Raw genomic sequence first — 27334 nt, forward strand, 5'->3', positions numbered from 1 at the left:
CCAACCCATGCAATAACAATAACATGCAGTAAATAATAGGAGGTAAATACCATATGTATGTCTTTTGTGCATATATCACAATCAATCACAATCACAACCATCCTGCTATTCGTCGATTGCCTTGAGCAGGCCCCAGTAACGTCTCCTTCATCCTTGCCCTGGGATTTTTTTTTTAAAGTGCCATATTCAAGGCTCTTTCAGAGTTAGGAGAATGAGACTCTTCATTGTTACTGGTATTTGGCATATTGGGTACGCCACGGGGAGTTTGCCAGACTCTGCCATGTGGGCAGGTTACATTCGGTAGCCTGCCAGTTTGTCCAAAGTAGGAATGAGATAAGATGATAAGATGATAAGCTTCTGGGAGCTGAGTGTGATAATCTCTGGATCCTGGCCGTTGTTGGGGTTACACGGCAGTTGGTGGGTGTAACTGTCTAGCTACTGGCAGGTCCAGTCCCAAACCGTGCAGGTTTGGCGATCTCAGCTCCAGGTCCCACACACCTGGGTTCCTCTGCCAGTTCTTTTATGCGTGAGGCTCATCCAAGTGTGTGAAAAGTGGTCCCAGCATGGCCTTGGCTGGGGCCCGGAGGTCTTCAGCTGTTGGGCCCTGGTGAGGACAGTCAGGCACAAAGTAGAAGACTCTGCCTTGTTCTCTCCCAGGAGCTGAGAGTGATATATATATATGCATGGTAAAGGTAAAAGGTAAAGGCCCTCCCATTGATCGTCGATTTGCTCGAGCGGGCCCAGTAACGTCTCCATTGGAGACTTTGTTGTTACTGTGTCTGGCATATCGAATACTCTCGGTAGCTTGCCGGGATCTCCGAGAGGGGCAGAGGAATCGAACTCGGGTCGGCCATGTTGGCTGCTTGTAAGGCGAACGCCCTACCACTGTGCTATAAATGTTTTTAAACCCAATTCATAGAACACAGTTACAGCTCATAAGTTGGTGTATGCTGGAGGTGGGAAGAAGGGAGATGATGGGGTAAGACAAATGAGTGAACTACTTTTTGGTTAGTAAACTAGAAAAAAAATTAAACTCATGGTTTTACAAATAAAGCTCATGTTTTTTCTGTCAACTTTTATTCTTACTGAGTCCATTTTACTATAAAAAAAGAGAAACATACAAAACAATTTTATTATGTCTTAGAAAAATTAGCAAAAAATTAAGAAAGCATATTACATTGTACAATATTTAGATAAGAATGTTTGAAAATTATAAATATTTGTTCCCTCTCAACAAAGCACATCATAAAAATACATTTTATAAAATTTTTTCATGTATAATTCCTATAAATGATTAGATCCTGATTTATTAAAGAAAGGGCCTAATTGTAACAAGCATTCACACACTCTGGAAATTTTTCTGTACAATAACTATGAAAGAAAAACAAAGGGGTTTATCATTTGATGCTAAGACCATTTTAGATATTAGAAAGAATTCAGTTAGTATCAAACAACATTCCAAATAAGATTTATAACTATTTTTTTTGCTCTTTGGGTCACACCCGGTGTTGTACAGGGGTTACTCCTGGATCATGTACTCAGGAATTACTCCTGGCAGTGCTCGGGGGACCATATGGGATGCTGGGAATCGAACCCGGGTTGGCCGTGTGCAAGGCAAACGCCCTACCCACTGTGCGATCCCTCCAGCCCCCAGATTTGTTACTTTTACTTCTGTGTTCTGATTCATAAGCATCTATGTTAGCCAAAGCATCATGGAAGAGATTCTGGCTTCTGAGAGAGGCAGCTGCGGCCGGACCATCAATCAGTAGCTTGATGCATTGTACAGAAAACAGCTGCACAGATGCATCTAAGGGCTCTAACCACTGAGAGCCACATCCAGGTCCACATATGGCTAGTCATGTCCTATGGAGCAACAATCAAAGGCTGCCCAGCAACTGTCATGGGGTGGCAGGTGGATTGGATGATCTAGTTCTGAAATACGCACTTGGAGGAGACAGAGGCTCTGATGATCCAGTGATTCTGAGCACCTGCCCTGCTCCCTCCAACCATGGCAGGCAATGGCGCTGACTGCAGTCTGTACACTGCCTTGAATCTCAGGGGGCTCAGAAGGAATTTCCACAAGCTGGTGTTTTTCAGAGTAAAGGTACAGGGCTTGATGGTGTTGACTATTTCTTTCCCCTGCAGGTAAGCCCTTTATTTGCAGGTAGATAAATAAGAAAGCTGTCTTAGGTTACTGGCCCAGAAGTATCCTAAGAGGAGTGGAAGAAAAGAGTTAGAAGCATCAAAGCCACTTTCTTTTGTCTTCAGCAAAAAGCTTCCAGCTACACTCGGGATCCGCGTGCCAGTGGGTCGGTGCTGCTCTGTCACTCGGTGGTCTTTTTCTCTTTCCAGTTCTTCTCTCTCTCTTCAAGTTCTGCTTCCGTGAAAGCTGCAGGGCCCCAGTTAGTGATCAGGTGGGGGTTTTTGGAACCTAAGAGACAGACATGCTTTAAGTACAAGAAGTATTGTGCCTGGAGCGATAGCACAGCGGGTAGGGCGACCCAGGTTCGATTCCCAGCATCCCATATGGTCCCCCGAGCACTGCCAGGAGTGACGGGTTCGATTCCCAGCATCCCATATGGTCCCCCGAGTACCACCAGGAGTGATTCCTGAATGCAGAGCCAGGAGTAACCCCTGAGCATTGCCAGGTATGACCCAAAAAGCAAAAAAATAAAATAAAATAAAAAACAACGAAATATTATACTCCTTCATAAATGATCATTTCTCCACAAATAAAACAATAAATTTTCAATGTAATCTCTTCTTTGAGGAACATCTGGTCAAAACAAATAGAAAAAATGTACAAAGTTTAATTAAACCCAGCCTTCTTATCTGTTCAGTGGCCAGTTACTCAAGTGACGAAGAAAGTCTTTGCTCCTCACCCCCATTCAAATACAGAAATAAAGCAGAGGGATTAATGAAATAAGTATATAATTCTGTGATTATTCCAAGAATATGTTACCTGGTTCTATCAATCGAATTAATCCTTCGTGCTGGGCCACTTTGTCTTTCCAGCTTTTAGTTTTATTCGTTGCCATCTCTAGCTTCTTTTTAACTCCCTGAAACAAAAGGAAATTTTTTAAAATTAATTTTTATTAGAAAAACACCACGAGGTACAGTTATAGACTTACAAATTTTTGTGCTTGGGTTTTGGTTATACAATGATCAAATACCCATCCCTCCACCAAAAAGTGCCCATTTTCCACCACCATGAATCCCAGTATCCCTCCCACCCCTGTCCCCCCATCCCACCCTGCCTCTGTGGCAGGGCATTCCCTACAAAAGGAAATTTTGGACTATGCAAATGCACAGGTAGTGGAAGAGCTAAATAACACTAAGCAGGCTCTTAACTTGGTGTTGTGGATCAGCTCTTTAAATCTGCACAGTCACTCTCAGAAGCAGAAAGTAACACAGGAACCCAAGATTCAGAGAGTTTAAGTAACCTGGCTGAGGTCACACAGAAAAACCTAACTGGCCTGATTACAGTTGAATGTATGAGACCTTTCTGTATCAGTAACTGCCTCTAGACCCTAAGCCCCACTATCCTTCCTGTCACCCAAGGATGGTCCCCCTCACAGGCTGGGACCAGGTAAGAAGAGGGCGTAGACAGGCACTGGGAGAGGAAGGGGCTCTGCTTCCGGTGTGCTGTCCTCTCTGGGCAGTCTCTGCGGCGCTCTAGACACCATCACACACCCCCTGAGTTTTATGGACACTCACCTATGGGTAGTGCCCCGGAGGACAGCTGCCCAGTGAGTTCTGCTGAATAAAAACACCTCACTGGGCTTCTCTGCCGTGCAGGGGGTCGAGGTCCTGCCCTCTCCAAGGAAAAGACCACAATACTTGGGTTAAGGGTACAGAGCAAGGGGCCCCTTCCAGACGTACTCCTTCCCTGGGAGCTCTGCTTCCATTCTGTGTCGGCCACTCCAGGGTTCTCTGGGTCCATCCCCTTTTACAGTTAAAATTATTTATTCCTAACTTCTCTGTTCCAAAGTCTGTGTTACTTCCTGTCTCTGACCTCATTGCTTACAAAATCTTTCTTAAGACAGAAAGGGATTAGATACAATGGGGTGCCCCGAGCTCCCCCACAGGAGTAAGGCCTGAGCACGGTCAGGTGTGGCCCACAGCGGGTAGGGCGTTCGCCTTACAAGCGGCCAACATGGCCGACCCGAGTTCGATTCCTCCGCCCCTCTCGGAGAGCCCGGCAAGCTACCGAGAGTATTGGATATGCCAGACACAGTAACAACAAAGTCTCCAATGGAGACGTTACTGGGCCCGCTCGAGGAAATCGACGATCAACGGGAGGGCCTTTACCTTTTTACCTCTTGTTACTTTCAGCTAGCAGCTGTGGCAAAAAAAAAAAAAAAAAAAAAAAAAATCTTCCTCTTGTTATTTCCAGCTAGGCCAAATACTTACTCTAGCAGCTTACAATGAAACAAATATTCGATGTCTCTTAAAAAGTGCACATGCAGCTAACACTGGAAGACACCAGTTGAGTGAAGTATGCAAGAAGAAGAAAGACAAAACACAGGATGGTCTCACTTATCTGTGCTATATAGAATACTGGATGAGGAAATGCACTGTAGTAAAAGGGGGATGCCCAGATCACCCTTGACCCCAGATCACCCTTTTAGAGAGGAGAAAGACAGAGAAGGGGGGCTGGAGCGATAGAACAGTGTGTAGGGAGTTTGCCTTGTATGTGGTCGACCCAGGTTCGATCCCCTGAACACTGCCAGAGCTAATTCCTGAGTGTAGAGCCAGGGGTAACCCCTGAGCATCACCGGGTGTGACCCAAAAAGAAAAAAAAAAAAGGAAAGAAATCAAGTGGGGAAGAAGAGAACAAAAAGTAATGTGTGAATAGGCATCAGGACTACAGTTATACTGGTGATATGAGTGAGGGGTATAGCCATATGCCCAAAACACAAACTCAACAAAACTGAAAACATGAGATAGAGCTAAGCTGTAACCACCGGAACTGTGTAATGTGCCTGTCAAGTTGACAGGCGGGGGTGGGGTGGGGGTTGGGCTGGGGGGGAATATGGAATATGGGAATACGGGAATACTGGTGGTGAGATTGGTGTTGGACTAGTATATGACTAAAACTTAACTACCAATACCTTTATAAATCACAGGGTTTTTTTTTTAAATTTTTATTAGTGAAACACCATGAGGTACAGTTGTAGACTTACAAATTTTTGTGCTTGGGTTTCAGTTATACAATGATCGAGTACCCATGCCTCCACCAGTGCCCATTCTCCACCACCACTGATCCCAGTAACCCTCCCACCCCCCACCCCCTCCCATCCCACCCTGCCTCTGTGGCAGGGCATTCCCCCTTGTTCTCGCTCTCCTTTTGGGTGCTGTATAAATCACAGTATTTTAATTAGAAAAAAAAAAACACCCACGCTGGGGCCTCACCCACCTCATACTGCTCCAGCGCCTGCTTGCGCTCCTGCTCCAGCTGTCCCAGCTGCGCCAAGGCCTCCTGCAGGGCCTGCTCCTTGCGCACACGCTCGTTCTCCAGCTCCTGCTTCTCGGCCTCTGTGTTCTGAATGGCCTGCTGCTGCTCCAAGTGCCACTTCTCCAGCTCAGCCCGCTTGGCAGACTCCTCCTCCAGCAGCCTGCCAACGTGTGGGGTCGTCAGGGGTCAGCCCACCTGCCTGGCCCCACGTCTCCAACTTTCTCCAGTCTAGACCCCCCCACTTTGGCCTGAGATATTTTCACATAACCCCAGTATGTAGGTATATAAAATGGGCGTGCAAATCAAACACTGCCTGATAATAATAAGAAAATGTATTTAAAAACAAATTTTCAGAGGCCGGAGAGATAGTACAGTTGCCTTGCACATGGCCAGCCAACCCTGGTTTGATCCCTGGCATCCCATATGATCCCCAAAGAACTGCCAGGAGTAATTCCTGAGCACAGAGTCAGGAGACACCTCTGAGCATCACAGGGTGTGACCCTACAGCCAACAACAATCATACAAAAAAAAAAATTAAGACTTAGGACTGGAGTGATAGTACAATAGATAGAGCATTGCCTGGCACCTGGTCAACTGGGTTTGATTCCGGGCACCTGATCTAGTTCCCTCAGCCTAATGAGAAGTGATCCCTGAGCACAGGGCCAAGAATAAGCCCAGAGTACTGCCAGGTGTGGCCCCCAAACAAGCAAACAAATATAAACTCTTGGTGACAATCCCCCATGCCATCAGCAACCCACGGTTTAAGAAGCTAAGCAGTAGGCTGAAGAGGATCTCCCAGGCCCTCTTCCCCCGCCCTCACCTCTCTTTCATAGAAAAAAACGAGACTCCGCAAAGACCCATGATTCACTAAGCTGGCAAGGGAGACCCAAGGATTCTGCCCAAGCTCTGATTCACCCTCTTTATGGAAAAAAAAAGTGAAATAACATTTGTGTGTGGGTGGGGGGGGGTATTAATGTGCTATAAACTGGGTGGCCATATGCAAGGCAAGTGCTCTGCCCACTGTACTATCACTCCAGCCCCTATTGAACAATTTCTAATGCCAGGCACTTTATTTACCTTCAATAATAAATTTTTATTATTAAGAATGGCATGCATTACAGGTGAAGCAATCAAGAACCAAAGGATTAGGGGCTGGAGAGACAGAACAGTGGGTAAAGGCATTTCCTTCCTTGTGGCTGACCCGGGTTTGATCGCTGGAACCCTGAGTACCGTCAGGTGTGGCCCCCAAACCCAAAACCCTGGAAGTGGGGAGGGAACAAAGGATTTCAAGCTGTGCTGCACTGCACAAATACTAATGGATTTGAACCCAAGTCTGCCTGACTTCAAAAATGACATTTTCATTAACCTGAGAGACACTTAAAGAAGCCAAACACATCCGTGTCTAGACAATGTGGTTAAGTAACCAGTCTAGCATAAGACCATCTCGAGCAGCTTGTGCATTGGAATTATGGTAATGAGCCACAGGTAGACCAGCTACTAGTAGCATTTGCTCTTCTAGAACCAACAAAGTAAGTCAAGTAACAGCATCTAAGACCTTATCTGGCCACCCCTAACTCCTTCATCCCCAGAACCCCCAACTGGACCACAGTAAGAATTCCCTCTACCACACCCTGCAAGGTGGTTATTCAACTCTGCTCACGTACTCACACTTCATTGATCCTGCCAGCTTACTTAGGTGCCCATAAGCTTCAATCCTTAGAAATTTCTTTCTCTAGCCCAGAGAGAGAACTCAACAAACCAGAGCACATGCTCTGCTTACAGAAGGCTGGGGTTCAGTTCCTACCACCACATATGGTCCCCTGCACATCAGCAGGATAATGAGCTGGGAATAGTCCCTCAGCACTGCTGAGATGGTCAAAAGGGAAAAAGAATGCTCTCCTCGAACAAAGAGGAGCTCTCAAACTAAGGCTGATCAAACGCTGCAATGCAGTTTTTCCCATTCTCTCAGTGTATGAAGATTGTGCATTTCTATGTTCTTTCCTAGACCACTGGGCAAACACAGTGAATGGAAGAGAATAGGACAGTGGATTCAGGCTGCTCAGCAGCTATGTGTCTAGGACACCTGTCACAGCAGGTATCTGAGTGGCAGACTGGACCTGTCTCCCACCACTAGCCACAGAGCCCTCCTGCCCCTTAGCCACCAGGGCTATACAGAAGCTTCTCTGAGCAGACACCCTCCTGGAGTTACAGTTACAAAATGACTGACACAAAGTATCAGGTTAGAGTGGTAGCTGTATCTTGCTGGTGACAATACCCAGGTTGGTGATGACAGGAACGGAGGTGACATGTGACGCTGAGAAGCATTCCCTTCCTCCCAGGGGACCCTTCCCTTGGCCTGGGGTGGGCTCCTCCACCTCCCTTGGCGCCTGCCTGCATTCCATGTCTGCAAACTACTCTGTTGCTGCTTCAGTTCCCTCAAGTTGGTTTCCCTGGTTTGCAAACAAGGTTCCTGACCCAAGACTGAGCCCTCTGTGTCTCTCTTGGCTCACTTATAAAGAAGGAATCAGAATGACGCCACCACCTGGGGTTTGCTGATGATAATGCAGGCTGGAAACTTAGAACCACATAGGGGAAGCTGAATAAAAGTCAGTTCATATGCTCACAGTGGGACTACAACTTCGTATGTCCTAGATATTTCGTATTTTGTATACATTGGGCTGCTCATAAGGATGTGAAGTTTGGGGCTTTTTTTGGTTTGTTTTGGGGTGACACCAGGCAATGCTCGGTATCACTCCTGGTGGTGCTCAGGGGACCAGGCATCATCAGACATTGAACAAGGGCTCACATACTCCTGCCCTTTGAACCAGTTCCCTGGCACTGTAAGGGAGGTTTTGGTTACCATAGGGGAGGAAAACCTTAAATCTTTCCAAATAAATTACGATAAATAACCAAGTTTTGCTTTTTTTAAAAAAAAAAATCTAGGTTTCAGAAACATTTTTTTTCCTTTTTGGGTCACACCCAGCCATGCTCAGGGGTTACTCTGGCTCTGCACTTAGAAATTACTTCTGGCAGTGCCCAGGGTACCTTATGGGATGCTGGGGATCGAACCTGGGTTGGCCACATGCAAGGCAAATGCCCTCCCCGCCGTACTATTGCTCTACCCTGGTTTCAGAAACTTTAAAACTAAGACCTCATGTAAGAATTACTTACAAATATCATCAACCCTTGAATGACCGAATGGAAAATGCTATTTCCTCCTTGTCTCTAGAAAAGTGGCCATAGCTCCCAGCAACACCTACAACTTCCCTGTTCCACAAAAGGGTGAAAAGCCAGGCTGCCTGGGAGTGGACTCAGGCCCCTGCACAGTCCAGACCAGAACCAACAGTGCAGGAGACCTCTCTCACGACAGGCTCTGTGAGTAGCCTCAGAAATGAGTCTTCCGCTGGCCCAGAGTGACAGCACCCTGCCTGTCAAGTTCCCAGGGTCTCTGCCAGCTCCTCCTCCACAGAGACCCAGAAAGCCTTGCATCCCTGGAAGAAGACAGCACAGTGCACGGCGGTGGGGGGTTGTGGGGGGTGGTGTCTGTCACCTGGCCTGCAGCTTCCGCACCGTCTCCTCGTCTTGCCGCGCCTGCCTCTCATCCTCAAGAGCCTCCTGCAGCTTCAGGTACATGTCTTCCAGCTCCCGGACCCGCTGCAAATACTGCTCCAGTTCAGAGGACTTCTGAGCCACCTGCTCTTCCATCTGCTGTCTGATCTGGAGGGACAGAAAGGTCTGCTTATAGGCGATGGACTCGCCCTCAGGGAGAGCCCCCAGCCCTGCACACTGCAACATGGTCCTAGGGGCTTGTCCTCAGCCCATGGAGCAGCCTCTCAGGGTGCAGGCTGGACCCGCCAGCCCTTATCTGGGGATGGATGAAGCAAGAGAACCACACCCAACCCCAACATCAAGACCACACCCCAAAACTCCAGGGGCACAAACTACAACCCAAGCACTGTTTTCTGGTCCAGGGAGCCTCTGCTTCTATTTTTCGTAGCTATTTATTTTCTAAGCCAGGGCTCTTTGAGATGGAAAAAAGATGCTATTGATGACTATGCCAGGAAGGAAGAGGGTGTTGCAAGCAACCCCCCTTCAACTCTACATTCTAAATATTAAAATTAGAAAAAAAATAGGTCCAAAGAGATAGCTCAGAAGGCTGAGGTAACCCCCCACCCCCAGCCCAATGGCCCCACCAGGCTGGTACCGGAGAGAGGGGGTCTCCAGAGCAGGAGTCTCAATGCTTGGCACTGCCAGGAGGGAACCCTAAGCCAAGAGTACCACCAGTTGTGGACCAAAAAAATAAACAAATACTAGTAGCCCTGTGTGATTTTTACTACTTTTCTGCCTTAAAGCTACAGTCTCTCTGCCAATGGTCTTCTCTTAAAGGAATGACTGATACCAGTAAGAGCAGCCAAAGGGTTAAAATTAAAGGGAAAGGTTGTTTTTCAACTGCTCTGCCTAGCACCCCCTCTTCTCTCCCTCCCTGAGGCTTTCCCAGGCCTGAAAAAAACCAAACAGGTTAAGTTAGTGTCCTAACAAGCTTACAGGTTTCCCCTTCTGGGCTAAATACTTTCAAATCTCTGCCTACAAATTAAGACCAGGACAGCCCTAATGTAGTCTCCACCGAGGCACGCGTCTCTGCGGTGGATAAAGTCTTTCCCATGCACCGGCTCACTTTATTCTAAGAGTCATAAGGGAGCCGATGGCAGGCGCCTCATTTATAAAGAACAGAAAACAAATGCTCAGAAGAAGGGAGGAGGAAAGATCTGAGTGAGCTGATCTCCTTACATCACCCCTTCCTTCCTCTGTTCTCTGATAACACGAACACAGACAGCCATGTCAACTGCAGCAACAAAGTCACTAAAGAAAATGTCATCGGGTAGCAGGGGAAGGAAGAGGGTCTGGCGCCTGAGCGATAGTAGAGCGGGTAGGGCGCTTGTCTAGCATGCAGCAGAACCTGGGTCTGATCCCCAGCACCCCCCAGGGTCTCCCAGGAAGCTCCAGATCTAATCCTGAGTGCAGAGTCAGGAGTCAGGAATACCCCCTGAGCATGGCAGGGTGTGGTGAAAACAAAAACAAAATAAAGTTATGACTGTTTCAGGGCGACAGGCTCAGCATTCTCTCACATACTACAACTCAAAGCGAGGAGGATAATGTTCCAATTAGCCAGCTAACTGCCTAAACCTCTAATGAACCAGAGCTGCCAAGAGAAGCAGAGCTAAATTCATAACGAAATCTCATGATTTCAGATTTTTCCCTTCGCTCATTACAGAGCAACAGGCATGGAGCTTCAACTTACGATTTATTTCCAAAGTTATTTATTTTCCAAGCCAGAGTTCAGTGAGAAGGGAAGAAAGATGCTATTGATAATTATGCCAGGAAGGCAGAGTGTGTTGCAAGCAAACCAGGATATATTTATAACACCTGCCCACCCCCCTCCCAAATTCCTACTTGGTTTGGAATGCAAGCTCTATGTTTTTACCTTTCCATCCCTCGCATCATATGAGCAAAGAAGGCGCCTAATCAAGTGATAATCATTAGTGGATGAACACATTAATGACTTCCCCAAAACCCTAGCATCCCACTGGCAGAATGGCCGTGCTCCAGCCTACTCCGCTTTGGGCTGGCTCTGTGTGCTCGAGCAGCAGTGCTCCCCAGCCCGGGGTGACTCACAAGCTTCTCCCGCTCCAGCTCTGTGCTGAACCTGGCCTGCAGTTCCACTTGAGTCTGAAGGCGCTTCTTTTCCTCTTCTGCTGCACGAGACGCTGCTTCTTCCAGTTTCTATCAACAGGAAAACCAGAATGATTGCACTGAAGCACACACAGAGAGAGGGAAAGGTTCCAGATCAAGTGACAAATTCTATTTTCTTTTGCTTTTTGGGTCACACCCAGCAATGAACAGGGTTACTCCTGGCTCTGCACTCAGGAATTACTCCTGGAGGTGCTGGGGGGGGAGGGGCGGAGAGGAGGAGGGCCACATATGGGATGCTGGGAATTGAACCCGGGTTGGCCGCGTGCAAGGCAAACACCCTACCCGCTGTACTATCGCTCCAGCCCCAAGTGACAAATTCTGGCTGTATAGTTTTGTCATTTCACACAGTCTTTTGAAACATATATGAGAGCTCAACTTCAAACAGCTTGGCTTGAGAAGCTTCAGGAACCCTTTCCCCAGCAAAACAATAACTGGTGAAGGGGCTGGAGTGACAATACAGCAGGTACAGCAATTGTCTTGCATGCATCCAGCACCCTATATGATCCCCTGAGCCCACCAGGAGTGAGGCCTGAGCACAGAGCCAGGAATAAGCTCTGAGCACAGCTGGTGTGGTTGCCCCCTGCTCCCCGGGCAAAAAAAAAAAAATTTAAACACAAACAAAAGTCGTGGTAGGAAGTTTAAACTTGAAAACACTCTTGGGGGGAAAAAGTGGAAATCTTGGTGAAAGGAATTAAGAGGAGGATAGCTTCTGCTAATGAAACCAAAGGCGAGCTATAAGTCTGAGCAAGAGGACGTGGCAAAGAGGAGCCACTCATAGACTCCTGGGGCCTGGGTTTAAATAATATCAGACCGTGGGGAACCTGTGAAAGGCAGTCGGAGTTTTAACAGCTGGCAGCTACAGTGAGACCGGAGGAAAAACACTGAGTACGGCATGGAAAGGGCCTGTGCGCTGCCCAAGGCTGCGCATCTGAGCCATGGGTCTGAGCACCCACGCTCAGGCGATGCTCAAACAGCCGCTCAGTTCTCTCAGCAAACCAATGAGCAAACACTGTTCAAGTGAATGTCTTAATCACCTAGAATTAGGCCATGTATTTGCAACTTTTATAAGATTTAATAGACTTTACCTAATTTGGAAGAACAAATAATCATAATTATTTTAATAAATTACTGCATAGGGGGACGATTGGGGCCACACTAACCTATGTGCAGGGCTTACTCCTGGCTCCATGCTCAGGGATCATCCTGACAGTTCTCATGGACCAAAGACGTGGGGCTGGGAATTGAACCTGGGCCATCCGCATGAAAGGTAAGTGACTTAACCTCGGTGCTAACTCTCCCACCCAATAAATGAATAGATTTTTAAAAAAGAGTTTGCCTAAGTCATTTTTTTTTTTTTTGCTTTCTGGATCACACCCGGAGATGCACAGGGGTTACTCCTGGCTCTGCACTCAGGAATCACCCCTGGCGGTGCTCAGGGGACCATATGGGATGCTGGGAATCGAACCTGGGTCCACTGCGTGCAAGGCAAATGCCCTACCACTGTGCTATCTCTCCAGCCCCCCATTTTTTAATTTTTAAAAGAAGTTTTAAATTCTAACAATAGAGAGAAAGGTACTATAGTTTCCCACATACTACTGCCCCCTCAAGCAGAAACATCCCCGACCCCAGGAACAATGCTATAGTTGGTGACTTTCCACTGAGAACCATAATCCCCTGCATACAGTTTGCCTTAGGGTTCATTCTTGATATGCCACATACTGTACAATCTGTACCATAGCATACAGAATATCTTCACTGCCTTAACAATGCTCTCTGCTCCATCAATTTACCCCCACCCCAATATTTTATTTTGCTATTTGAGGGCGGTGGTGGGGTGTTTGGAATCACTCCTGGTGGTACCAGAGGACCAGGCAGTACTTGGGATTGAATTTGCATGCACTCTAGTCTTTTGAGTTATCTCCAAAGCCCCACTAAAATTCTTATTTCTACTTCTTAAAAAATACATATTAATTTGGGGTCCAGAGAGATAGCATGTGTGCTAAGTAACATGCTTTGCATGTGGCCAACCCCAATTCAATTACTAGACAGTGCTCTGGAGGCCCCCGAGCCCCACTGAGGTGGCTCAGATAATCCCCGGCATTGCAGAACCCGCTTAATAAGTTATAGAATTTTTATTTCTTGACACTGTCACTGTCCTCCCATTGTTCATTGATTTGCTCGAGCGGGCCCAGTAACGTCTCCATTGGAGACTTTTTTAAATTTTTTTTTGCTTTTTGGGTCACACCCGGAGATGCACAGGGGTTACTCCTGGTTTGTGCACTCAGGAATTACTCCTGGCAGTGCTCAGGGGATCATATGGGATGCTGGGAATCGAACCAAGGTTGGCCCGCTGTGCTATCACTCCAGCCCCACCATTGGAGACTTTTGTTGTTACTGTGTTTGGCATATCAAATACATCACGGGTAGCTTGCCAGGCTCTGCCGTGTGGGCGAGATACTCTTGGTAGCTTGCCGGGCTCTCCGAGAGGGGCGGAGGAATCGAACTCGGGATGGCCATGTTGGCTGCATGCAAGGCAAACGCCCTACCGCTGTGCTATCGCTCCAGCCCATTTCTTGACAAAGAAAGGAAATAGAAGATTCTGTAACAAGGGCTGGAGCGATAGCACAGCGGGTAGGGCGTTCGCCTTACAAGCGGCCAACATGGCCGACCCGAGTTCAATTCCTCCGCCCCTCTCAGAGAGCCCGGCAAGCTACCGAGAGCATTCGATATGCCAAACACAGTAACAACAAACTCTCCAATGGAGACGTTACTGGGCCCGCTCGAGCAAATCGACGATCAACGGGAGGGCCTTTATCTTTATCTTATCTTATCTGTAACAAGTTTATAACAGTTACATATGCCAGCCACATATCCCAGCCAGCTGCCTATTTAATTCTATAAAACTAGCTAAAGGGGAACTAGCTTTATAAACTATAAGCTACCTAGGAGGGCCTAGTCTTGCCACCCCTGCCAGCATTCCCAGAATGAAGAACAGGACACCAACACGCTCCTGAGAGGCAGAATTTAAAAGAGTATTTGAAGGGTCTGAGTGATAGTACGGTAGGTAGGTTGCTTGCCTTGCAGATGGCCAACCCAGGTTCAATACCAAACATCCCACATCATTCCCTGACCCTGCAAGGATTCATCCCTGAGTGCAGAGCCAGGAGTCAGCCATGAGAAGTGCTGGGTGTGGCCCCAAAACCAAGATGATGATGATGATGATGACGATGATGATGACGACATTAATAGAGGGTTGGAGAGATGGCTCCAAAGGTTGGGCACAGTTTTGCATCAGGAGGCTGGGTTCAATCTCCAGCACCATGAAGGAACTCAGTTGTGAATAACACGGACAGCATGATAGCGTTATATGACTACTGCATTACCTCCCCAGCTCCAGAGCCCCTTCTACTTAAAGGGGTGAGGGGTGTGGGGGGGGGACAGGACAAGGGAGTTCTCGCTTGTCCCAGAGCTCAGCCCCACCTTTCTCACGCTCTCCAGCTCCTGCTGCTTGTTTTCATTGGCAGCCTGCAGCTCCTTCATCTGCCGCTCCAGCTCTTCCTGCTCGGCCAGCAGCTTCTTCCGGAATTCCTTCCGACGCTGCCGGGCTTCTTTGTGTGGCGGGGAGCTGCCCAGCTTCAGCAGATGGATGGTAGAATGAATGGCTGTAGAGGGTGCAGGAAGAAAAGTGAGACCCTCTCCATGCTGCGGAAGCCCTCCATGGGAAGGACACCAGCAGAGACCCAGTGTGGATGCCAGGCTGCCCCTGATGGCCGGGTCACCAGTTAGCTGGTCCAGAGCTTCCGATAGCACCAGCCTCCCCTCCTCAGTTCTAAAAAAAAGTGTTCTACTGTCTGAGTTTAAGGGTGGTTTTGACTATGCCACAACTTTTTTTTTTTTTTTTTTTGCTTTTTGGGTCACAGCTGGCGATGCTCAGGGGTTACTCCTGTCTCTGTACTCAGGAGTTACTCCTGGCAGTGCTCGAGGGACCATATGGGATGCTGGGAATTGAACCCGGGTCAGCCACGTGCAAGGCAAATGCCCTACCCACTGTGCTATCACTTCAGCCCCACCACAACATCTTTATCCACTCATTCCTGGTTGGGCTCTTGAGCTGTTTCCAAATCTTGGCTATAGTCAGTAGCTCTGAAGCGAACATAGGTAACCAAATATATCTTCAAACTAGTGTCTTTTATGTTCTTGGGACAGAGGCCTATGAGGAGAATTACTGGGTCCTATGACATTTCTATTTTTAACATTTCGAGATATAGATCTTCATACTATTTTCATAGAAGCTGAACCAGTTTACAAAATTAGATAAGCATTCTTTCCTTCTTGCAACCCCAATTTACAGCCAGCACATTTTGCTTCTAGTATTTTTATATATGTGGTGATATCTGATTATAACTTCTCCTTTTGACTCGCATTTCCCTGATAAACAGCAATGCTGAGGGCCAGAGCAGTAGTATAACAGGTAGGGTGCCTTGCCTTACACTTGGCTGACCCAGGTTCAATCTTCAGCACCCCATGTGGTCCACCAAGCTTCTCCAGGAGTGATCCCTGAGTACAGAGCCAGGAATAAGCCCTGAGCACTGTTCGGTGTGCACCCCCCAAAAAACAAAACAAAACAAACAAACAAAAAAACAGTGATGCTGAAAATGTTTTCATGTGCCTGTTCTTTGAAGAAGATTTCCTATGGAAATCGAAGATCCTATTAAAAATATGCCTGTTGGGCTGGAGCGATAGCACAACGGGTAGGGTGTTTGCCTTGCAATGGCCAACCCGGGTTCGATTCCCAGCATCCCATATGGTCCCCTGAGCACCGCCAGGAGTAATTCCTGAGTGCAGAGCCAGGAATAACCCCTGTGCATCGCCGTGTGTGACCCCCCCCCCCAAAAATATATATATGCCTGTCAGTGTGGCAGGCTAGGGGTGAGGGTGGGCAGGGGGGAGGAGTCTGGGGACCCTGGTAGAGAGATGACACTGGTGGTGGATCAGTGCTAGAACATGGTATGTCTAACACCTGTTTATGAATAATTTTGTAAATAATGGCGCATTAATAAAATTTTTAAAAAAGGAAACAAAAGGTCCTGAAACTCAGTTGAAGTATTTGAAAACTAATGCATAATTCCTCTCCGCTTGATATAGCACCCAAACTAAAAATGGACACTTTAAAATTCTTTTTTTTTCCCCCTTTTTGATAGGGGGGAGTCATTAAAGGGGAATTCCAGACTCTAAGTAGTAAGAGTAAATAAATCTAAAATGTCCAGTTTATCATTTTCCCCAAGTTTATACAGCAAATGGAATTGACAAAATATTCGGAACTCCTCTAAAATTTGTTTTCTTCCAGCTCTATGTCACATGCAACAATAACTATACACAATGAGAAAATAAAACCACCATCATATCTTTAATGAGATAGAGTCAGAGCTCCCAATATATGGCAAACAATAAAAATGACCTTACCCTGAATCCACTCCTGTTTCTTCTTCTTATCTGAGGCACTGATTTCAAAGGTCTTATCAAAACATTTTATGAGAAAAAGGCATTTCTTTCCATCTTTGTCAGGCAAGGACTAAAACAGAAAGAAAAATTCATTCTTTAAAATCTTATTTTAGGGGCTGGAGCAATAGCACAGCAGGTAGCGCATTTGCCTTGTACGTGGCCAACCCAGGTTCGATCCCCAGCATCCCATACCCCTGAGCATCGCCAGGAGTAATTCCTGAGTGTGTGAGCCAGGAGTAAACCCTGTGCAATGCTGGGTGTGATCCAAAAAGCAATAAATAAATAAATAAATAAATAAAATCTTATTTTAGGGGGCAGGGGAGATGGCTCAAAGAGCTGGAGCACAGGCTTCACAGATGTGGCCCGGGAAACTGTGGCTCCCCACACACCAAGTCAGGAGACGCTTCCACGCACCGCCAGGGGCGGCCACAAAAACAATATATATTAAAATATGCCTGCAAACCACAATGCCAAAAAGGAGAGAGAGAGAGAGAGAGAGAGAGAGAGAGAGAGAGAGAGAGAGAGAGAGAGAGAGAGAGAAGGAAAGCACCTGCCATAGAGGCAGGCAGGGCGTAGGGATTGGGGAGTGATGGGAGAGAACCTGGGGACACTGATGCTGGGAATGGTGTTGGAATACTGTATAACTAAAATCCAATGATGAACAGCACTGTAATGCTCTTTAAAAAAATTAAAAATAAATAAAATAAAAAATAAATTAAAAAATGAGTTAATCTGACACATAAAAATAAAATAAAACATGTGAAGTCACTTCTTTACAGAAATTACGAGGCATAAGGTGTCCTAAAGTCACTCAAAATATTCAAAGGCAGGTCAAGACACGAAGCCTCAATTGTTTGATTACACTCCAAAAGGCCCATATTTTCTTGTATAGTCATGTCTTCATGTGTTGCCCTGCTGAACTTGCTTTGTTTCCTTGTGTGCCGCCCCAAAGTACAAAAGGACTTTATTTACATGTATAAATTAAAGAGCTTTAATCCCTACACTATGTCCACAAGCATAAGGCGAAAAAAGCATGATTTCTGCCAGTTATTTGTAATTGTTGGTTCAGAAACTACAGGAACTGCATTCCTGTCTCTTCAGAAATGTAAATGAAGGGTTATTTTTAAGACTCCAGAGAAAGGAAGGAAGGCACCACACGGGCAGCAGGGGGCGGCAGCACACAGACCATGCAAAGGACCCAGCGCCTCACCTCCACACAGCAGTTCCCGTCCAAGATGATGTCTCCTTTCTTATCTTTCAGATCCTCGCTCACGTAGTAAGAAATTATGTTGGGTTTTAGTACAAACCAGCGTTCCGTCCAATTTTTCCTTTTGTGGCCTTTTTTCATCATGTAACCCTATGAAAGATGACGGCTGATATAAATATCTGATATAAACATCTTTCTCCGAGGAGCTGACACCTTCTCCTTGGTATTCTCGCGTGCTCTGCTCCATAGCTTTGAATACAAGGTATCGACGGGACTTGCCCTCTGTCCATGGAGCACCTCCTGAGGATCTGTGAAAATCGGCAGCACTAGCTCCAATAAAACATAAGCACAGACCAAAGTTTGCACCACGGACAGGCATGAAGAATACAGCAGGAAGGGCGCTTGCCTTGTATGTGGCCAACCCAGGTTCAATTCCTGGCACCCCATATGATCCCTCCCAAAAAAGGATCTGTTTTCTTTCCCACATGTCAAATTCCAAAGGTGAAGACAAATACTGTTACCAGAATCTTACCTGTTTCAACACATCTAATATAAGTTCATTAAAGACTTCATTAATTGCCATTGACACCGTCTGCCGATCCATGCCTTTGCTAAACTGTCCATTTCCAATAAGCTCAATAAGTTCCCACGCAGAAAGTCCATCCTTACTGTCATCGAAGTTGATTTTATAATGTTCAAATTGTTCTTGCTGCCAACCTCCTCCCATAGCTTCTGTAAGTTTCTTAAGCAGATATTCAATCTATAGAAAGAATTAAAAAGTTAGTCCAAAAAAATTCCTGGTCAAAAAAAATTTAACCTTTAGGTATATATGTGTATATCTAGGACCTTTAGATACATCTTTATTTGTTGTTGTTTTTTTTTAAATTTATTGAATCACTGTGAGATACAGTTACAAGCCTTCATGTTTGAGTTACAATCACACAATGATTAAACACCCACCCTCCACCAGTGCACATTTCCCACCACCAATCTCCCAGTAGAACCCCCTTTCCCACCCTCCCCCTGCATCCATGGCAGACAATATTCCCCATACTCTCTCTCTACTTTGGGGCATTATGGTTTGTAATACAGATACAAAGAGGTTCTCATGTTTGGTCCTTTACCTACTTTCACCAAATATCTCCCATCCCGAACGATTCCTCCAACTATCATTTTCTTAGTGATCCCTTCTCTATTCCAGATGCTTTCTACCCCTCCCCGCCAGCTCATGAGACAGGCTCATGGAAGATTGCTCCATGGTTGGAAACCTGCCTCATGAAATATATCTTTACTTGTACTAATATTATAAATTTGTAAAAATATTCTTTTACAGTCCTCAAAGTGTTCCTCCCACTAAAATACTACATTGTAATCAATGTCTGTTGGAAAAGCTTATTAAATCTTAAAATATATACATTTTTGTTCAAAGATTACTATTGAAATGTGATAGTTCAGTGGGCAGGATATTTGCCTTGCACACCAATGACCAGAGTTCAATCCCTGGTCTCCCATATGATCCCCCAAGTACCACCAGGAGTAATTCCTGAGTGCAGAGCCAGGAGTAATCCCGGAGCATCGCTAGGTGTGACCCAAAAAGAAAAAAAAAATCAGAGTATATACACCACACAGTGAGTCAGTAATACTGAATGAGAAACCGATCTCTCTAATCTGTTGCAATACTCCCAAACCCAAAATGTCCACAAATGGTTCAGCTCCGCTGTCTGAATGCCTTCCCTTCTAGTACTGATTTTCGTTAGGAACAGAACCCATCCAACCACATCAAGAATTCTTGTTCTCGAGGCTGGATTGACAGCACAGCGGGTATGGCTTTTGCCTTGCATGAGGCTGAACCGGGTTCGATTCCCAGCATCCCACAGGGTCCCCCGAGCACCACCAAGAGTAATTCCTGAGTGTAGAACCAGAAGTAACCCCTGTGCATCGCCGGGTGTGTCCCAAAAAGCAAAAAAAAAAAAAAAAGGAATTTTTTTTTTCCAAATCCTCACAGCTAATCCGTGACAAGATTCTACCACATTTACACCCTGGGCAGTATTGTTCAAATCAAAGGTTTTTTAATGGGATGGAATATACTGAGATCATCTGTAGCTCATAGCCCATTTGTTTTGTTTTGTTTTTTTGCGCCGCACCCAGAAGTGCTCGGGGCTTACTCCTGATTCTGCACTCAAGGATTACTTCTGGCAGGGAATTCTGCACTCAAGGATTACTTCTGGCAGGGATCGAACCCAGGTGGGCTGCCGGCCAGGCAAGCACCCTACCCGCTGTTTTTGTTTTTGTTTTGTTTTGTTTTGTTTTTGCTCGAGTGGGCACCAGTAACGTCTCCATTGTGAGACTTCTTGTTATTTTTTTTTGGCATATCAAATACACCACGGGGAGCTTGCCAGGCTCTGCCGTGCGGGCAGGATACTCTCAGTAGCTTGCCGGGCTCTCCGAGAGGGACAGAGGAATCAAACCCAGGTCGGCCACGTGGAAGGAAAACACCTACCCACTGTGCTATCACTCCAGTGTGCTGGTAGTAAAATAAAACATGTCTCCTGTGGGCTGCAGTCAAAGGGATGAAAAGCTTTGGTGACAGGCAGTTCTGTTTCTCAAATGTGTCTCCCCACTCCTGCTGCCTTTTCATAAGCTTCATCTCCACGCCCCACTTTGCAGTTCTCCCTCCCAGCAGTACATTTTGTCTCCTGTGTTGTCCTCTTGCACACGTATACCCTGTCAGAATTATTTTTTCTAAAACAAAATCTGGCTCTGTCACCCACCTCTTTAAATCCTGCTTTGGCTCCCTATCATTGCAAAGACAAAAGCCAAACTCCTCCACTTCCCTTATCTCCTACGTCCACAACTTTGTCTACATCCAACTGACTGCACACGCCACCAAGACCAGAAACCCAAGCTTGCTCTGTAAAGGGCTAGGCAGTAAATATTTGTGGTTTTGTGCATCTCTGTCACATGCTTCTCTCTTTGGGGGTGGGGGAGAATGGGAATTGAGGGAGAACGGGAATTAACAAACCACCCTTTGAAAACATAAAGGCTACAAGCACACATACTACGCAGGCCACTATCTAGAACAGGGATTGAAACCTTTGCATGCCAGAGGGTAGGTGACCACTGGTTTAGAATACCTTTCCCTATTTTTTTTTTAACTAGCTGATTGGTATTTTGCTTCAGTCCTACATCATGGGGATATTCCTACTCAGTGAGGTATGCAGACCATCACCATCAGCACCACCTGGAAATCTATCAGAAATTATTCAGATTCCACTAAGGGCACCCTGAAATCAGAATCTGATTTTACAAAAACCGCAGCCACTTTCATTTGCACCTTCAAATTTAAAGCGTCACTTCAGCACCCTGCTTCTTAAACGGTGGGTGGCAACCCCACATGGCAAAGTGTAACTAAGCACCCCCCCATCACACACACACACACACACACACACACGAACACACACATACATACACATACATAATTTGACAATAGTAAAGTGTTTCTAAAAGTGCAGGACAAAAACTCCAAGGCAGTAGCTCTCACCCATGTTACATTCCCAGGTCGGAAAGAGGCCAGTAGTGGAAACCTTTAAGCAGCGCTGCTCCAGCCTAGCCAACAGCTGAAGCCTGAAAGCAAGGTGGGATGTTCCTCTTCCTTCATTATTAAAATTATCTCTTTCCATTTCCTCGTCTTTTTCTTTGGGCTGGAGTGACAGCACAGTGGGTAGGGCATTTGCCTTGCATGCAGCCGACCAAGGTTCGGTTCCTCCGCCCCTCTCAGAGAGCCCAGCAAGTTACCAAGAGTATCTCGCCCACACGGCAAAGCTTGGCAAGCTACCTGTGACGTATTCGATATGCCAAAAACAGCAACAACAAGTCTCAAAATTTGTTGTGAGATGTTACTGGTGCCCACTCAAGCAAATCAATGAACAACTGGAGGACAGTGCTATAGTGCTACAGACAGTGGTTCTTTGCTAGAACCTGGTGATAGGGCGCAGCTCAGGCCCATTAATGCCAGGGTCACCAGAGTGACATCCAGAGGTGCTCTTGAGACCACACGGTACAAGAGGGAACTCCCTGGACCCTGGATCATCTCTGGGACCATCCCCACCACCATCTGAATTCTTTATAGGTAGGACCATGTTTCACTCATCACTGAATCCAAAACCTAACACAGCACCTAGTGTTCAATGACTATTTGCTAAGCTAAAATAAATTAAGCTGTTTCGATTTTCCCATCTATGAACTGGACATGGCACATGACCGAGAACTAACATGGGAGGTGAGGCCAGGGACAGCTCCAAGGCAAAAATGCAGCCTGACAAGCAGGAGGCTTTGAGTTTGGTGACGCCCACACACGTGGAGTTGGTGCCAGTGGCTCTGCTGTCTGAGAATGCCGTACCTCACACCACTTCCTCACACCCAAACCGAGTCTACAATCTCCAGAGTGCTGTGGCTGGGGTGGGCGAATACCAAAACTGAAGTGCATGACCCCCAGTGAGCACCGAAACTAAAAAATTCGCGAACCCTGTGGTCAGGAATGCAACCCTCAGCAAGCACGTGTGCAAAGCACCACAACTATAACGTGCGTGAGCCCTGACAAGCATCACAACCAAATCAGATGGATGTGCAATGCCGGGTCATTGCAAAAACCTCACAACAGGAAAGGGAAAGAAATGAGAATATTTTACACAGTGTCTGACAGAGACATCCATCAATCTTACCTCCCTGTTGCACCGAGTGAAAAGGCATTCAACCATTTAAAAATTACAATAAGACACCAGGGAGATAGGTCAGCACTTACCGTGTGTGTGTGTGTGTGTGTGTGTGTGTGTGTGTGTGTGTTGGCGGGGGGGGGGGGGGGAGAGATGAGGGTTGGGTGCAGGGTTTGTCCTGGGCCCATTTCCCAGCACCATCAAAATAAAACTACATTAAGAAAGTTATTTGTAAGATAATAAAGAATGCAAAATTTAATGTACCTAAGTTTTCCACTGCATAAAGATTACAACAAACACTGCAGGGAAACACAGTGCTGTAAGAACTAAAGAAATAGCACAGTGGGTACAGAGCGTGCCTTGCAGGTGTCAACCCAGGTTTGATTGCCAGCACCACACATGGGGTGATCCCTGAGCCAGGGTACACACACCCTGAGTATGTCTGCGTGTGCCCACAAACAAAAAGAGAGGGAAAGGGGCTGAAGCAATAATACAGCGGGTAGGGTGTTTGCCTTGCACGCAGCCGACCTGGGATCGAATCTCAGCATCCCATATGATCCCCTGAGCACCGCCAGGAGTAATTCCTGAGTGCAGAGCCAGGTAACTCCTGAGCATAGCCAGGTGTGACCCAAAGAGCAAAAAAAAAAAAAAGAGAGGGAAAGAGACGGAGAGGGGAGGGAAGAGGGGGGGAGGGAAGAGAATGAACTGTCAAAGTTTGTTATAAACACAATTATACACTGATTCCCTTGTTTGTTCATTTTTTTGTTTGAGGGGGTCACACCCTGCGATGCTCAGGGGTTAGTCTTGGCTTTGCACTCAGGAATTATTCCTGGCGATGCGGGGCGGGGGGGGCATATGGAATGACAGGGATTGAAGAGTCAGATGTGTGCAAGGCAAACTCCCTACCCACCGTACTATCACTCTTCCCTGCACTGATTTTTTTTCATTCTCTGTATTTCCACAAATTTAGTTATAATCCTATTTGCATAAAAAACACATTTTAATAGAAAGAAAATACCTATGAATAGTAAAAACATATCTGAAAAGAAATAGATTAAAAAATATCATAAAGTTAAATATCGAATACTCTCGGTAGCTTGCCGGGCTCTCCGAGAGGGGCGGAGGAATCGAACTCGGGTCGGCCATGTTGTCTGCGTGTAAGGCGACCGCCCTACCCGCTGTGCTATCGCTCCAGACACAGTAACAACAAAGTCTCCAATGGAGACGTTACTGGGCCCGCTCGAGCAAATCGACGATCAACGGGAGGGCCTTTACCTTTTTTTACCTTTTATAAAGTTAAAAAACAGCAAAATTTTTATTGAGTTAAGTCGGTGGGGTACTGTAACTCTACTGCGGAAATCACTCTCACCCCCTAAGACTAGAACATGCTAGGTGACTAACAGATTATTTGGAGGGTCTTTCCTTTCTTTGTTGAAGAAAAATTACCTACTGCTAAGCTTATCAGATATCATTTTGCTGACCTTTAAAATTTTTCATGAAAGGAATTTTTTTTAATTTTAAGTACATTTTATTATAGTTTCCTCCTGTAATCCAAGAGTTGATTTGTTTCCATCTGGGATTATCTAATCTTTTGTTTCTTTATGCTCCACAAAGGAGTGAGATTATCTGGTATGTGGGGAAGGCACAGCTGGGGGTGTTAAGAAATTATTCCTTGCTCTAGGCTCACTCCTGGCAGTGCTCATATGTGGTGCCAGGGATGGGACTCTGGACATGTACAAGGCAAACTCCTTAACCCCTGATCTCTGACCCCCCCCCCCCCAAGATCACCTGCTACTTCCCCTTCTTTTTCTGACTCTCTACAAATTTCAGCAAACTATAAAAATTCACTATTCACATAGCTGAAGAGTATTCCGTTTTGTATATGTATCATAATTTCTTTATCCACTCATCTGCTGTTGGGGACTTGGGTTGTTTCCAGATGAATAGGTTGTTTCCAGACTATTATGAATGGCACTGAGATAAACATAGCTATGCATATGACTAATTAATGTGTTTGTATTCCTGTGGAGTAGATTCCCAGGGGTGGAATCACCTCTTAAATAGGGAGAGCCACCAAAGAGAGAAAACAGAAACAGTTAAGGAGGGAAAGAAAGTGGAATTCCCAGAAGGAAAGAATGGGCAGAAAAGAGAGGGGTTGTGGGGACTAAAATCAAGAAAAAACTAAAGAATGCTAAGATGTCAAAGTTCTACCTCCAAGAGGCAACATAAAGAAGGGTCCTGGCTTATGGTGACTCTAGTTAATGGTAACACGGTCACCAAGATGCACAACCTCGGGGCCTGGAGCAATAGCACAGTGGGTAGGGCGTTTGCCTTGCATGCGGCCGACCCGGGTTCGATTCCCAGCATCCCATATGGTCCTCTGAGCACCGCCAGGGGTAAATCAGGTAATTCCTGAGCGCAGAGCCAGGAGTAACCCCTGTGCATCACCAGGTGTGACTCAAAAAGAAAAAAAAAAAGACGCACTCCTTGGTGGAAACAGCCTTAGCTTCTACCTCATCCACCACTGGGGGACGGGGGACCGACCCCCGAATCCCCTCACACTCCAGGCTTTAGTGAGTGCCTCTAACTTGCCTCACATGTTTGGGGCCTGGGTACGATCCCCAGCGTTACAAAATCAAGCATTGAGTGCCTCGAGCTAATCAAATGGCCTTTGACCATTTTGCTAACTCACGAAGTGCCTGTTCGCCACCAACTCATCTCTACAAGCAGCTTCTGAGGATCCCTGAAGGTGGCCCCCAAGTCCTCCTGGGCTTGTCATCAGCACCCAGGCCCTGCTCTGCGCTCCCATGATGCAGCCACCCAGCTAATCAGCTACTGTAGATCCCGCCCCTGCTGATGGCCCATACAGTCATATACTTATCATAAGGACCTCTTAATTCGTCAGATTGAGCCCCAGAGAGACAAACATTGCCATTCTCAGCTACTCAGTTATACTAAAGAATAAATCACGTGCTGCCCTGTTGATCCCAAGTGGTCGGCCTCAATTCTAAAGGCTCATTCAGTTTCAGGAAGCAGCTTACTTCCTCCTTCCAAGCAAGTTTCACTAAAAATAACAAAGAAAAAACTTTCAAACTGCATGTGATTTTTGTGGCCTTTGGCTCCAAAATTTCACTTTGTTCAAAGCTCTTTTACTGTCATCATTTAAAAGGGTCTTGACTGGCTTAGCGGTAATTTGAATTTTATTTCATGCAGGGTCTTCTGGAAATGATTTCAGAATGGATATTTAATAGCTCCACGACACTCTTCCAAATAAGCCCACAACAGACACATCCTGTTTTGTTCTTGGCTTTTTGGCAAATGAATACTAATGTAAAAACTATACTTTACAGACACATATTTCCAGGAATATCATTTGACCAAAAAAATACAGAACTCTCAAATGGAGATATGTTTCTTGACATGTATGTGAGAACCTGAAGAAAAGAGAACACTCATTTAAACCATGTCTGCTATTACTATAACTACTGCTGTTACTATTACACATTGTGTTAATTAAAGGTGGAGAAAAATATTTGACTTTAAAAATATCATCGACTTAAGAATCAAGGATGTGACTCAGTAACAAAGCAAACACATTTCATGGATAAAATCCTGGGGAACTTCGATCCCCCAAAATAAAAACGAAAGCAAAATATAAAACCACCCTGTACTCAAATAAAACATCAGTGATCATTGTGGTAGAGAGATTACTGAAAGCATAAATATTAACATTACCTTAAAATTGTAAAACATGAAAACTGTAAGATCACAAATTGAACTTTTGTACATATTTATCTCTGTCACTGTCCTCCCATTCTTCATTGATTTGCTCTAGCGGGCCCAGTAACATCTCCATTGTGACAATTGTTACTGTGTCTGGCATATCGAATACGTCACAGGTAGCTTGCCAGGCTTTGCTGTGCGGGCAAGATATTCTTGTAGCTTGCCGGGCTCTCTGAGAGGGGTGGAGGAATCGAACTCAGGTTGGCCATGTTTAATTATAACCTCAAATGTATGTTTTCACACTGAATTTTAAGTTTGTAAATTTAATAGTAGTTCAAAATATGGCTTTTTATTTTTTATTTATTTATTTTGGCTTCTTGGGCCACACCCAGAGCTCCTCTCTAAGTACAGCAGGTAAGGTGCTTGCCTTACACGTGGTCAACCCAGCACCCCACACAGTCCCCGAGCCCCTTCAGGAGTGATGCCTGAGCACAGAGCTAGGAGTAAGCCCTCAGCACCACTGGTTGTGGACAAAAAAAGGAAGGAAAGATGGAAGGACGGGAGGAAGGAAGGATGGAAGGATAGGAGGATGGAAGGGAGGAAAGGAGGAAGAGAAGATGGGAGGGAGGGTGGGAGGCAAGGAGGGAGATCATTTCTCTCATATTTTCCATAAAACACTGAAACTTTGAGTTTGCAATGCTTGGTCAAAAGCCAAGAGATGTGGTCACTAAACACAGGCCATGTTTTAAACCTCAGCGATCAGTTCAGTAAAATCAGGTTATACATAAATCTATTTAAAGATCCCTTCCTTCTCCACACAAGCCCTCCAGCCCGAGAAGAGTAACTGTGATAACATCCCTCATACTGTCTCCACTGTCTCTACCCAAAAGAGATGCCGAGGGCCGCAACCACAAAACCAGGTAAATCCACATGATAAGCGAAGCTGTCTGGCTAGTCTTGAAAGACAAAGAGATATTGTTC

The 27334-nt window shown here is 46.0% G+C and overlaps 1 protein-coding gene across 2 annotated transcripts in view; it reads right to left on the reverse strand.

Moving 5' to 3' along the window:
* Positions 1-1055: 1055 nt before the first annotated feature.
* SWAP70 (switching B cell complex subunit SWAP70) overlaps positions 1056-27334 on the reverse strand; it is an 84734-nt gene continuing 58455 nt past the window's right edge. For both annotated transcript variants that reach the window (XM_056116026.1, XM_056116025.1), the window contains 9 exons: positions 18451-18678; positions 17922-18068; positions 16673-16781; positions 14690-14871; positions 11132-11239; positions 9009-9175; positions 5420-5618; positions 2963-3059; positions 1056-2431 (listed from right to left, as the gene is read on the reverse strand). In XM_056116026.1, coding sequence (XP_055972001.1) covers positions 2325-2431; positions 2963-3059; positions 5420-5618; positions 9009-9175; positions 11132-11239; positions 14690-14871; positions 16673-16781; positions 17922-18068; positions 18451-18678 — 1344 coding nt within the window. In that variant the 3' untranslated portion in view covers positions 1056-2324. The remainder of the gene's footprint in view (positions 2432-2962; positions 3060-5419; positions 5619-9008; positions 9176-11131; positions 11240-14689; positions 14872-16672; positions 16782-17921; positions 18069-18450; positions 18679-27334) is intronic.

Source organism: Sorex fumeus, unplaced genomic scaffold (assembly GCF_029834395.1).
Source record: "Sorex fumeus unplaced genomic scaffold, SorFum_2.1 ptg000030l, whole genome shotgun sequence".
NCBI lineage: Eukaryota > Metazoa > Chordata > Mammalia > Eulipotyphla > Soricidae > Sorex > Sorex fumeus.